At 50.5% G+C, this 13,665-nt stretch overlaps 4 protein-coding genes across 4 annotated transcripts; 2 read left to right on the top strand and 2 right to left on the bottom strand.

Moving 5' to 3' along the window:
• Positions 1-126: 126 nt before the first annotated feature.
• Positions 127-1,078, top strand: ALT_8326 (bifunctional phosphatidyl-N-methylethanolamine N-methyltransferase/phosphatidyl-N-dimethylethanolamine N-methyltransferase; the record flags this gene model as incomplete). Its single annotated transcript, XM_089600400.1, has 4 exons — positions 127-175; positions 241-280; positions 504-893; positions 1,003-1,078. 4 exons carry the CDS (start codon positions 127-129, stop codon positions 1,076-1,078), a joined length of 555 nt encoding a protein of 184 aa, XP_089455293.1.
• A 661-nt stretch (positions 1,079-1,739) lies between these two features.
• On the bottom strand, positions 1,740-3,523 carry ALT_8325 (RXT2 domain-containing protein; the record flags this gene model as incomplete). Its single annotated transcript, XM_089600399.1, has 4 exons — positions 1,740-2,929; positions 3,000-3,153; positions 3,244-3,359; positions 3,451-3,523. The coding sequence occupies 4 exons, from the start codon at positions 3,521-3,523 to the stop codon at positions 1,740-1,742; spliced, it is 1,533 nt and encodes a 510-aa protein (XP_089455292.1).
• A 459-nt stretch (positions 3,524-3,982) lies between these two features.
• On the bottom strand, positions 3,983-8,105 carry ALT_8324 (uncharacterized protein; the record flags this gene model as incomplete). The annotated part of the gene is made up of 4 exons (XM_089600398.1): positions 3,983-5,754; positions 5,824-5,919; positions 6,016-7,636; positions 7,815-8,105. The coding sequence occupies 4 exons, from the start codon at positions 8,103-8,105 to the stop codon at positions 3,983-3,985; spliced, it is 3,780 nt and encodes a 1,259-aa protein (XP_089455291.1).
• A 2,349-nt stretch (positions 8,106-10,454) lies between these two features.
• On the top strand, positions 10,455-13,250 carry ALT_8323 (alpha/beta fold hydrolase; the record flags this gene model as incomplete). The annotated part of the gene is made up of 2 exons (XM_033560707.2): positions 10,455-12,258; positions 12,322-13,250. 2 exons carry the CDS (start codon positions 10,455-10,457, stop codon positions 13,248-13,250), a joined length of 2,733 nt encoding a protein of 910 aa, XP_033416598.2.
• Between the last annotated feature and the right edge of the window lie 415 nt (positions 13,251-13,665).

Raw genomic sequence — 13,665 nt, 5'->3', positions numbered from 1 at the left:
GATGTACTGTTGTTCTTTTCTTCATGTTCCTCGACAACCCTTCCCACATAACCATACCCAGTTCGCGAGCTCGAATTACTTTGTCCCATTCGTGACCGATTTTGAGTCTTCTAGTGCTCCTCCATCATGGCCCATCTTGTAGATTATATCGATTTCTCTCAGAAGTCTTTCCAAGGTACAATTCTCTGTTAATTGTTACCAGTCCTACGCATGTGATTTCCCGACTGACCAGCATTGTAGGATGTGCTCTCTTCATCCTGTTCAATCCACTGTTCTGGAAGTAAGTCCTGTGCTGAAATTGCCTGTCTCTCGGCTCCTTTTTCAGTCTGAGCGCTCATGGGCTAACTTACGCGTCGCTTGTAGCATCGTTGCCCGTACTGGTTGGTTTAAACCTCCCGTTCCCTTAGGCTCGAATCTAGGAATACTTGCTTATTGTCGCAAACTCGATTCCTTTTTCTTCTTGTAGAGTACCGAAAGCACTACTTGACTCGTATATTCGGTAGCCCCTACTACGGATGCTACTTTCTCGGATTCATCATCTTTACCCTGGGCCTCGCTCGCGACCATGTGTATCAACTGGCCCTCCAGGATCAGCCTTACTACGCCCCAGTGCACCAACCGATTTTAGGCTCTGTCCTGTTCGGCATCGGATCTATCCTCGTTCTGTCTAGCATGTATGCCCTTGGCGTCACCGGAACCTACCTTGGAGACTACTTCGGCATCCTCATGGATGCTCCCGTCACCGGTTTCCCCTTCAACGTTACCGGTTCCCCCATGTACTGGGGCAGCACCCTGAACTTCTTGGGTGTGGCTCTCTACTTTGGCAAGGTCGCCGGTCTCTTACTCACTGCGGAGGTCTTTATTGTATACTGGATCGCTCTCCAGTGGGAGGAGTAAGTCACCCGATTCTCTTCCAGGCCCTCTGGCCTTGCTTGGGTCCTATATTTCCAAGTGTCCTCGCGGGAAGAGAAGATGTAATGGAAACTAACCGTGGCATTGTAGTCCTTTCACTGCGGAGATCTATGCTAAGCGTGAACGGGAACGTGCAAAGTCCCAGCAGGGCGGCAAGAGCTTGTAAAAGTAGCATACCGTCTTCGTGCAGTAACACTCGAAACCGAAGACTCTGCAGGATTAGTGCCTTGGACTTTCAACATCCCTCACAATCCTCACGAGTCATGGACACCTTTGTCCTTGCCTTGGTTTTCGACAAGACGATTTGGCTGGCGGTTACGAGCTCACGATTTACGTCTTTTCATTATAGAGGGAGAAAGGGGACAGATTGTGCGAATTATCTTCAACGATCACTTCCAGAGTGACATCGCGGTCACTCCAACCTGCGTAAGGCACCAAAAGTTGACATGGTGGAGGCATTAGTCGGATGGTGATACAGCGGCGAAAGAAGGTCGCTGAGAAGGGTTGGCCCATGCTTCTAGTACATAGTTTTTGCCACTTTCAGAGGATGATATACCAGAGATATTGTTTAATGTTGGCTTTTTGCTATTTAGAATGCCAGTCTTTGATTCCTTGCCGGCCTAGTCGTTCTCCAAGTCATAATGTCAAGAAGAAGTCATCCCTGAGATCATTCAAACAATTAACCTCCCACACACAAAGACTCCGCCAACTCCATGCTATGTATCTATTCAAAGACTGTTGAATTGCGTGCGATTGAAGTCGTTCAATACGGCCTGTTAACCATGCCCCGAGCCAGATGAAAAGACCAAGAAGATAATCCAAGTTGTCTATGCCCGTCGACCTCGTCCTCGTTTGCCTGTTGCTCTGCTCTCCTCGACCGTTTCGATCTCATCTTCGTCGACTCCCTTTTTGAGTTCTTCCCCTTCGGCGAGACCCCATTTTTCAGGATCGTACCAGTCCTCTCCATCACTCAACTCGCCGACGTGCCCTTCCGCTTTACACCACTCGAAGACATCTTCCTGCATCCGACACGCCCGGAGCAGGCACTCAAGCATGTGCTCGAATCCTCGAACGGTCTCTTCTTGCTTCTGAATGAAAGACCAAAGCAGGCGTCGCGTTTCTTCAGCTTCATTGGCTGGTAATCCAAAGTTGGGATCAGGTAGCACAGACTCAGGCACGAGGAATAGCGGATGTGGCGCCGGAAGTGTGTTGAGTGTGTCAGTGGAAGCCGACGGGGAGAGCTTGCTAGAATCTTGGTCGGGTTCTGGATTTGAAGCATTTGCTTGCGCTCGTGTAGTCATGCGTCGAGGCGGCTCTGGCGATGAGCCATCCTGCATCTCCGTGTCCGTTTCATCTCCTTGTGGATCGTCTTGTTGTTCGGCTTCGGCTTCGGCTCCTTGCTCGTCATTTGCTCGAGCCTTTCCTCTTTCTTCTATAGGATGCTGGTCCGGATTCGCTAGAGAGTCATGGTCCTGCTTCCCACCAGCCACGGTGTGCCCATTGATCTGTGATTCCGAATTTGCAGTGTCTCGGTGCGGGGGAAGATCATTCACAGCCGCGTCGACTTCCTCGGACTTGGGTTGCATCGACTGATCGGTTTTGATGGTGTTCTCGTCTGTCTGCACCTCCGCCTCGTTGTTCTGAGCATCCATCATCTCGACATCTTTTCCTCCTGCCTGGGCTGCTGGCGACTCCTGGTTCGATTTATCTGCGGCAACCGAATCAACCAGTCCGTTTAGCGCATGTTCGCCCGATGGTGAGCCGCGCATCGCATAAGACATCCAAGGCTCGAATAAGAACCGATCTTCCGCCGTTTCAAACATTCCGCAAGGCATCCAGGACCCATCCCCAAGGAACTGTCGATGAAGATTCCTTGCTCGCCACAACAAAGCGCGCTCCTGTCGAAGTTTCGCTTCAACAGCTTTGGTCATATTTCTAAGCGCCTTCGAAGTGTAAGCGTGCGATAAGGACGGGTGGGTGGGCAGCTCCGACGGATGCTTCAGAGGACATAGGAGGTCTGGAGGATAAGACAGAGAGATGTCAGCTGTCTAGAACATCGCTGAACCGGACCGAGTGCAATCACGTACTTTCCAAAGCGATTTCGGAGAATGGATTCTCTTCAGCAGCAGCCGCATCCGCCTCCGAATCTTCATCATCCTCATCAAGCTCGTCACCCTCCGAATCATAGCGCACCGGATTACGTTGAAGGATATAGCGAGTGTATCCGGCGTGTTCAATTTTCTAGAGCCCATGTCAGTCATTCTGTTTCCGTAGCCCCGCGCGCCATCGTCGATGTTTCAAACACAAAGTTTGGTAGGTCGGCAAAGTTACCTGCTTGTACAATTGCTCTGGATGGATGTATCCTAGAGCGCCCTCTCGCACGTACTTCGCATTGGCCCGTAATTTGTTGCCTCTGTTCGTCGGCTGAGTGATCGGTTCATCGGGACCTGAGTCTTCAGCACGAACAAGTCAGAAATAGCCTAGAAAGTGACCATTGATCGCAAGAGTGGGGCAAAACAAGGAAGTGCGGGTATATACACTCTGTCTCTCTTCGTAAGGCTCTTTTCATGCCAATAATTGTATCGGCGATCAGGGCCGCTTGCGCTGCCATGATTGGAATGGGTTCGATTGACGGCGTAATGGGCGAACAGAGCAACAAGCAGCGCAAGAAGGGAAAGATGAGCTAGTCGAAACGTCTGGTCACAATGAAGCACTAAGTGGCAATATAGCAAGGAATAGTGACGAGCAGACCGAACTGCACGGCGTCGTTCTCTCTCCCTAGTTGCCGTTTTTTGTCTCTTGTCTCTGTCTTGTTATGTCTTTGTCCAATCTGTCTGGGGAGCTGCGGGCGCCGGGCACTTCTACGATCGGCGCCGCTAGTCTGTTTTAGGCCACCCTTCCCAGCGCGTGATAAGGGCTGGCACGTGATTAGCCCTGGGTCTGGATGAAGTCTGTTGTCTACATAGTCGAGACTGTGTAGTAACTTGCTATCTAAGCTAGGTAACTTAGGGATAGATCGTCTGGCTCTACTCATTCTTTGTTGAATTGGCAAAAGCTGTGATATCATTATCTAGTCGTCAGCGTCAACCCAGATCAAAATTCCCTTCTTATCCGACCGCATGTCTTCAGTTGGCTGTACCCGCAGGGCTTTGTTGAAATACGTATCCACGACATTCAATTGAGGTTGGATCCATAGCCCCCGCTTGGAAGCCAGGAGGTTATATCGCACTGTGTGTCTGCTTAACGGCACAAGCTGAACGACCGCGGTCTTCGGTCCGCTGAAAGCAAAATGCTCACTCGCCTCCATAGCGAGGTTGAAAGTGAGAAAGTGCATCGAAGGATTCTCCAACGTGTAGTCCAGGTGAATCAGACCGGGGATAGCTTCTGAAGCCAATGCCGAGGCAAGTACGCGGGGCTCTCCCACGGGCATCACGAAGCGCGGAATGGGTAGAGTAGTCGTGGTGACGGTAGCGCTATCCGCAGATGATGCAGCGGCGTCGGTGCCTATTCGACGCCATTGAATCTCTAGGGCCAGATTCAGAGCTGTCGGCCGTCGGTCTCCCAAGACCAACTTTTGAACCTCTAGTAAAAAGCTGGACTCGCGAAGCTCCTCCGGACGTATTTCCAGCGCATGTGGGTCGGCGACTATTTCAGATCCAATATTGCAGACAGCTCCGCCTCCAAGGCCCAGTAGCACTAGCGTAATCTTTTCGATGACAAGCGGCTCGAGGGCAAACGAGACAATCTTGGAATTCAAGCACCATCGTTGCCGCAAGCCTCGAGGTTTAGGCGCGGTTTCGTCCTCAGCCAAGTCATCATCAATTGTAAAGAAATCAGGCCAAGGTTCGGAATGAAGGCGCGGAAGAAAATCATAGTTTGCCTCAAATGGTCGTATGATTGATAAGGCGAGTCTGTGTGTCGCGATGATCGGGGTCTGATAATCAGATAGCAGATTGTATACACAGGTAATTTGAAGCTCGTGCGTCGACGGTTCAAGGGTGTCTGTCAGCACAAGCATCAACTGCTGCCTGGATGACCTGTCCATGACACCAATGGACCGTTTCGCGACATGACGTGCCCCCTCGATAGGCGAACTATCCTGTGAACGAGGAGATATGGCCTCACCCTCCTCATCAAGCCACACAATCTGCGCCGCTGAGTCCGGGTGTCCGAAGAGTCTTACCTCTGCGGACACGTCTGCAGCCTCGTCTTCTTCGTTGTAGATGTCCAATTTGAGAACAGCTCGCTCATTTGTGTAGTATGTCGCTCTGATGTTCGGTGTTGAAATTCGAATTTTTGGCGGTTTGGGCATGATCTTGGACCGACAGGTATCCCGGTCTTTGCCCACACGTTTTCGGGCTACGCCGTTGGTGGTCTGCTGCCACCAAAAGGAGTCACGCTGGGCCAGATCTGTGATAGCGCAGGCTAAGTCAAACCTCTCATCTTCAATAAGTAAAGTTATTGATGCCACCCTTGAATCTCCTGCTTCGCGGGGGACACAGGTTAGATTGAACACTTTGATCTGAGCCGGTCCCATGGTCAGATCACCCATCCCTACCAGTGCTGTTAAGCCATTGCTCGGTGATAACAGGGTCGTCGAGTCCGCAGATGTGGGCTCACGTAGCGTTAGAGACGATATCGTGCAAGGAGTCGTGATGTCGGCGGTCACGTTCTGGTCGGATTGAAGCTTCAGTGGACGGAGGCAGCCCTCGAAAACCACCTTGACCTCTGACAGTCGTATTGGGTCCGAAGATCTCTGACCGAGAGAAGCAATTGTCAGCTGCCCCATGAGAGGCTCGCCAACATTTCCTTCCGGCTTCTCGAAGACAAATGTGGCTGTGACTGTGGCCAGTGGAATGGTCAGGTATGGAGAAGCAGGAACGAGACAACAATAGGCAAGAGAACACTTACGGCTCGATATGACATCCTCGGCTTTCAGTGCGACAGATGGCTTGAGTTCTGTGATGGGAAGGTCTCTAAGGCTCTGGTGGATACTGTAGTGCCAACCTGATCGTGGTTGAAACACTGTGCAGGTTACTCGTGAGTCAGTATAACAGGAGCAAAACAGCGAGCTTTATCCGACAATTGAAAGCTAGAACGCACCCTGGTTCATCAGTTCCCAGTCGACTCTTAAAATCATCTCGCTATCCTGCATATGTAGAGCGCATTCCCTCAAAGCCCAACCGAACTTCTCCATGAGCGGCCACCAGCCAGCCTGTCGCCAAGTGAGCGTCGGCCATAGTGGACGGAGGGTCTCATAAGCTTCAGTCCATGAGCCAACACGCATGTATTCTTCCGCTATTTCTAAGCTGAGGCTCTCCGTCTTCCGAAATTGCTTACGTTTTGCAAATTGCTCCAATGCTGCCCTCAGGGCGTTCAGAATTTGTTGTGAATGATCAAAGCCGGTTGAGCCTGGCTGCGGTGCTTCGATATATGGCTCTGGGGCAAGATAGGTGTCGTACATATATGTCTTGTTCGCGATCTGAGAAGCAGGTAATTGCCCTGGTGGTATGCGATCTTCATCTGGAATCTGCTCGGCTAGAGTGCGTCGAGTCATCGCGTGTTTCGCGGATCGGTACAACCAATAACCCTCATGGTGAAGGAGCTCCCAGGGGCACAAGGCATCGCCAACATGTGTTGCCTTTTCAGGGGGGACGAAGATCAAATACTGATCGTCGTCTCCCTGATGGGACGACGTGTTATCAGAAATGCCAGGGATGTTGGCCTGGCGTATGAGCTGGGCCATTACCATCGACCATCGAGCCTCCCAAGCTTCCCACCCGTAGTTCCTGGTTCCTTTACCTCGCCGATTGATAATATCACGGCAGCGAGTACGATGGTTGACCCATGAACGTACCGCGGTGCGGGTTTGTCCGGTCCACAATAAGCAACGAATTATGCGGATTGCCAGAGCATCAGACAAGAGACGAGCATCATTAAACCTTGGATTCCAACCGGCAATATTCTCAAAGACATCCTGCCCAAACAGAGTCTCATAAGCACTCTCGTAATTCCTTAGTGCGGCATCGATCTCTTGGCGAAACTCGGCGAAGATACCAAGTTTAAACTCATAGCGAACATTCCATCCCTGGAGCGACAGTGTCTGTGATGTTCCGCTTGTGGGTGGTGCCGTGGGAGGAGGGACTGCGCCGCGGTTACGTTTCCGTCTTGCGTGTTTAGATAGGTCCCGATAATATTCTACCACCAACGGCTGTAGCATGTTCAATAAAGACCTTGTGAACTCAATCAATTCCGCAGAGGTTGTATCAGGTGGGAGAAGAAGAACGGATTTCTGGTCCAGACTCGTCGCTCTTCGTATGCTCGTGATTCGCTCCTCCGTCTCCTCCTTGTTATAGCCAAGAGTGCTTTCCTCAGACAGGAGGACGACAACGAAGCGAGTTTTGTAACCAGAGTCAGACCATTCTTTCTTCAGTCCATTAATCTCGATCTTGAGTTGATTGTCGCGGAGGGAACTCATGTTGGGATCCAGGCAGAAGGGGAAGAAGTTGATGACCGCCGCGGGGACGAGGTTTTGGTGCTTCGTCACCCACAAAGGAGTAAGTAGACCATCAGGAAATGTAGGAGAACTTGGTGTCAATGGGGAAATAGGTGAGTGCAGGACGAACGACGGCGCTGTATGTATATCATTTTGTTGTTCGCCTGTTGGACTTGTCGGAGGAGACACCGGCGGGGGATCAGCTTTCCGCGGGGGAAGTCTGTATGACTGCGTCTGTGTTAGCAATAGCACACTTCGCCATCAACTGGAACACTCGATATTCTTGCGGCATCTAGGATGTACAGAGCAATTACAGTAGGCTGTGCTCAATGCAAGTGCTTCATCGTGGCCGATCGCAGGAGGGACATCTTGGAGGGGCTGATTCATCCGGTGTATGAGAACCTACCCTCCCTGTACTCTTGATTTTGTACCCAATCCCTGAATACCTCGTACTTGTAGGTTCCCTGTTGTCCCATGGCACTTCTGACGCATCCTCCTTCAGAAGGTTCCTCCGCAATTCCTCCGCGGTCGGTCCGCTTAGAGGTGGAAAGTCCGAGTATATTTTCGGTCCCTTCTCGTCGAGGAGAGGGTACTCGGGACCGCTCGATCCAGCTTTATCTGGAGGGTCGGCTTCTAGCCCGGAGAGGAGGATGAAAGGAAGGTTGTGGACCACATAGTCTTCGGGGTAGGCGTCCATGGCGGACAATGGTCTTGTCGTGGGATGTAGATCACCGCATATCTGAATTCAAACGTCCGCTGAGGCCACCACGACGGATGACCGCTAGGTTTGTTTCGCGTAGTTAAGGTAGTGTTGCTTGTTTTCTCTGACGATTGAAAGAACACCTTTCGCTTGACTCCTATGATGACATAGGCGTTCGTTTGGTGGTGGATGTAGACCTAAGCATTCGCTTCCTCTGCCAAGCCACAAGCATGTGTTTTGGTTCAACATCATCAACAACGCCAAGCCTAGGTACTTCTGGGCTATCAGACTATCGGCGGAGGTGCTACAGTCCCGTACGACAACATTGACACCTGCATTGTAGACTACCAGATATCTGTAAATGTTTCACGAAGTCTCTATCAGTCAGGCGATGGTTTTCTGCAGTGGAACTAGCTCTGCCGGTATGCGTGAAGCGATCCGAAGTCTGTGGTAAATAGTAGCTCATGAGCCTCATTTGCGCGCGAATTTTATATATTTCCTTGCAAGACCAAGTTGGCCAGCCTTGCGAGTTGCAACTTATAAGGGCATTGCCACAAAAACAATTGTTGAAACACTACGGCGAAGAGGAAAGCGTCAAATCGCTTGTCTACCATACGTCAACATATCCTCCGATCTCCTTGTGGTACTGATGCATATTAGTGGTTCCTATTTCAATACTTGAGAAGTACCTTGCTGATGTTATGCCAGTTATGCCAGGATTACAAGGATACCGTGCATTGCGACTACAAACAGCAAGACTGCTTTAGAACGGAGGTTCACCCTCACATAAGTAAAAAGGCATGAGCCGACAAGCATCCCATGCTCTTCTGTCAATTGGTTTATTTCCCTTGCATCACTAGTCATCCAAAAATGTCGAGTCTGTTAGCATGTTTAGGTCGACTAGTATACGCACGTCCCTGCACCATCAGAAAGGGTAGGAAACAAGCATTTATCTTGATATCTTGCCAGTTGCTTCTTCGAGAGGCGATCTTATATCCCTGCGCTATCCATCTGTTCCGCAACCATGGTAACTAACAGGAAGGCGACAAAGATTACTAGAAATGGGTCTTCTCTTTCCTCACTCAGCCTCTTGCCTAGGACTGTAGAATAGACAACGGAGTATTTATCTTTATTCTGAGGAATCCCTTTGAGCTCTTAATAGTGACGAGCGAGGCTTCGAGGATCTTGATATGATGAACAAACGTGCATCAAAAATCCAGTCAGAGCCTGTGAATCGAAGCCTATCCAAGCTCAATTGATGTTTGTAAGCGAGGTGTTTTGGTGGCCCGATTGGTACTTATTGAAATTTGGATCTGCGAACCCTGTGGAGGAGCAGACTCAGAACTGTTGCCATTCGGCCAAGAATCGTGAAATTCTCTCGTGTCTATCAAAGGGAACTAAGCAATAATTGGGCTAGTCAGTCTCCTAAAAACAATAATAATGAATATTAATGAAGACGTCGAAGAAGATTATGATATTTCCTGATTCGAATCTTCAAGAACAGGTAAAGAATCAAGATGGCCAGAACAAGGGATTGTGGTTTGTTTATCTACTAATCCGTAAATATTATCCCAGTCAGAACTACCTCTCTCAATAATCATTTCCTTTCATGCTGGTTTGCCATTGTCCTCTTTATCAGTCTGGAATCAATAGGTAGACTACCCAAGTGAGGCAGATACTCCGGTTTTCACTACTCCTAAGCTAATCAATATACTTACTAGTATCATGGTCTTATTATTCCTTTCCCCTTCCTTCTCCCTTTCCTGGACCACTATCTGGTCTATCTACTAAATAATGAGAGTTAACTCTCATCGCTGCCCCTCCCTTCTTTAAACCTTCTGGCACCGTTTATCAACTAGATACTCTCCTTAAATATCTTTCCTAGCGACCCCCAATTTCTGCTGAATCCATAATCATAATCATAATCATAATTTCAACTTCCAGCGACGACCCATTCGAAACTCCTTCCCATCCCCTCTTCTTTTTCCTATTCCCCAGATACCGGACTTCTGCAAGGGGCTCTCAAGCCGCAGGGGGCTTGATACGATCGCCCTGGATCCTCACCAATCGGTCCAACTCGCACATGCATCAATTCTTCGTTCTGGATTTAGAATTCCACCGTTGAACCAGTCTTATCATTTTCTCTTGCAGGATAATGCGAGATCTCACCCCGCCCTGCCGCATCAATTGCCGGTGACTTTCGACTCTTCTTCCGAATCTGGCTGGAGGGGTTCCTGGAATCCCGGGGTTTCCTAGAAACCCAGGTCCGAAAACAATTCCTTTCTCGATACCGAAATCCCAAAAAAAGGGAGGAAAAGTCCAGAGTCAAGAGAAACAGAGGAGAAGATGGGCGCTATGGAAGACTTTCCTGCGCCCACGGCGCATGCCCCTTTACAACCAGCGTCTTCCTCCCTGCTCGCACGACGTCGCAAATCTCGCTCGCATTCCATAAGTCGGGCGTCAGTTGACCAAACATCCCCGGAAGTTATTACGTCTTTAATCTCGTCCCTATCTACTATATCTGTTCCCCTGCAATCTCATTTCGACAACGTTCCGCGCCTCGACCTAGATACGGATCCATCTTCCCCCATATTTTCAGTATTCTTCCCATCGGAGCCACAACCTCCTACGCAGCACACATCAGGCGATCATGGCTTCGGAGTAAGCTACGGAGCGCAACAGCATTCAGAGAACGAGACGCATAGCCCGTTTTTACATCCGGACGATGCAGCAGCAGCTCCGGTCATTCGCATGGCCAGGGCACCTCCGTCTCCAAAGACGAAAAGTACTTTCGGCCCTTCTCTATCATCCCCGCGACCCGCTTCCAGGAGCTCATACACATCGGCCAAAGCTGCGTGCGAGGACAGCGCATTCGGTACGATCACAGCCGAGCCCGGCCCTCGAGTCTCCACAGCACCTAGTATCGCATCTACAGCTTCTGGAGGCCGAAGGAGTCTAAAAAGCCAGCTTGGACTACTGAAGAAATCCTCGCGCGAATTTATGACCGATATGGAAAAACAGACCGATCGTCTACGGAAAACGAGTAGTTACAACGACAGCCTAAGGCATAACGTTCCCCGCAATAGGACCAGCTTGCGCTCTATGCATTCTATGGCTGACGTTGCCGAGGAGGCGCGACTAGATCATTTCTCCAAGGGCATCCATAGTGAAACTGCAGCCAGTGCCCCGCCTAGCAGAGAACGCCAGTCATCGCACAGCGCCCGAGGGAGTGTAAGCAGCACACCTGGAGGTATTGGGAGTGGAAGGGTCATTCCTGCGCGCGAGTCTTCGCTACGTCACAGTTTCTCTTCGAGCCCGAGGAAACGCAGATCCACTCGTCATACCAGGTATTCATCCACCGCTAGCAGGGATACGAAAGTTGAGCCCAGCCCCGGCGAAGCGGGCAACGAAGCTGAACAGGTTACGAGGAGAATCCAAGAATTGAAGGATCAGCAGCAAAGGATCAAAACCGAGTTGGAAACAGACGACAGCCCAGACAAATGTACCAAGGATTCCTCAACTCGGCCAAGTCAGCCCCTTAGAACATCAAGCCTCGCAAGCCATCAGCCAGCGGCGCAAGAAAATACAGATGCAAAAGGAGCTGTCGTGTTTGATGAGAGTGCTCCGGCACCGGCCGTAATGACCGGGAAGAGCAGAACAACGACGCGAAGTGACTCTCCCCTTACATCCAAAACCCCCAACCTGCCACTACATAGGCAATCCTTCGATAAGCCAGATCAGAATGATAAACTCCGCTCCAGACGATCACTGGAGTCTTCGGCCCCGAAGCGCCACCACAAACGTGCCCCATCTGGGCCTGCTTCTCCAGTCCATGCTTCGCTCAGCGACGAACGACCATCGAGTGCTGACTCAATAGACCTCGCGGTCTTAGAGTATATCTCATCGCCCAAACTTACTCAAAAAGTTCCCCACCCAACAACAGGCCGCGCCATAGCATTTTCTGAAGTTGGAGATCCAAAGGGCCACGTTGTATTGTGCTGCCTCGGTATGGGCTTGACCAGGTATCTGATGGCTTTTTACGACGAGTTGGCGCGGTCTCTCAATCTCCGACTAGTGACCTTGGATCGCCCCGGGGTAGGCGAAAGCGCGCCTTACACAGAGGAGGCAGCAAATCCTCTCAGCTGGCCTGGTAAGAGGATCTGACCTGTCTTCGGCTCTTCCAACTTTTTCTTTTTATACTGACCGAGGATAGATGATGTTGCAATCGTGTGTAATCACCTCAAAGTCAACAAATTCTCGATACTGGCTCATTCTGCCGGAGCGATTTATGCACTGGCAACGGCGTTGAGGATTCCACAACACATCCGCGGCCGTATCCACCTTCTGGCTCCTTGGATTCCGCCGTCTCAATTATCGAGCATGGGGCCACACAAGGAACCGGTACCTACCAATGCTGTTCCGTATTCCCAAAGGATTCTGCGAGCCTTGCCTGCGTCATTCCTGAAGGTCGCCAACTCGAGTTTCATGAGTGCCGCGAGCGCTAGTCTCACATCCAGTTTGCCGAAAGCTCCTCGCCGCACCCGACGTAAGACAACTTCAAAAGATATGTCCCCTGCAGTGGCGACGGAGCCGAAAGGGCCTGGGCGAGCTCAGTCCAAGATACATCAACAGGGGGGTGATATCAAAGCACTCCAGGATTTGAAGGCGCCGGTCGTCTCTCAAAGAACAGATGTCAAGCAGGTCGAAGTCACCACGAGTCAGACAGCCATAGTCTCATCCGAAGAACGCGAGCGCCAGAGCGACTATGATAATAGGCTGACACACAAGATATGGGAACTGGCCACCACGAATGCAAACCCGGCAGTTGATCTTTTAGTCTGCCTAGAACGCCGCCAAACGATTGGATTCCGCTATGTGGACATCACTCGCAATGTTGTCATCCACCACGGAAGTAGAGATACTCGTGTCCCTGTCGACAATGTCCGTTGGTTGGGCAAAGGCATGCGACGTTGCGAAGTTCGAGTCCTCGAGGGCGAAGGTCACGGATTAATGGCTTCTGCTACAGTTATGGGTAATGTGCTGATGGAGATCGCCAAAGAGTGGGAGGACTGGATGACCGTGGTCCAGGGCAGGCGACGAGGGACAGTGGGACCGCGTCCGGGTTTCGCATTGCCCACATGATTTTGCACACCTGAGCGCTCGCTATACGCCTTTCTTATCACAACTACAAACGCAATCGCCCATCTGCCCTCAGCCGTTTAGCTGAGAGATCCCTATCCTCACCTATTGTTTTAGTATGACGCCGCTGCAGGTCTGCGGCTGTCGTCTTGCTGCAACTTCGACACCCTTGATGATGGTCCCAACACCGAGTCTTGTTTTCAATATCGGGACACTTTTCGCACGTCGTCGTCGAAAGTTATGCCTTTCACTTTTTCCTAAGTCATGATACCAATAGTCTTGTTCTGCTTGTTATTTGTTACTCCGAGAATACCCATTATAGCATAGATAGCCGAGCTTTTAATGTAGTCTATAATGAATAAAACAGCAAACAACGGCATTGAAAGTCTCTCGGGAACATTTAAAGTGATAGATAGAA

This window comes from Aspergillus lentulus (assembly GCF_001445615.1).
Source record: "Aspergillus lentulus DNA, contig: Alt16, strain: IFM 54703, whole genome shotgun sequence".
Lineage (NCBI taxonomy): Eukaryota > Fungi > Ascomycota > Eurotiomycetes > Eurotiales > Aspergillaceae > Aspergillus > Aspergillus lentulus.
This window is presented reverse-complemented; position numbering and strand designations above follow the sequence as displayed.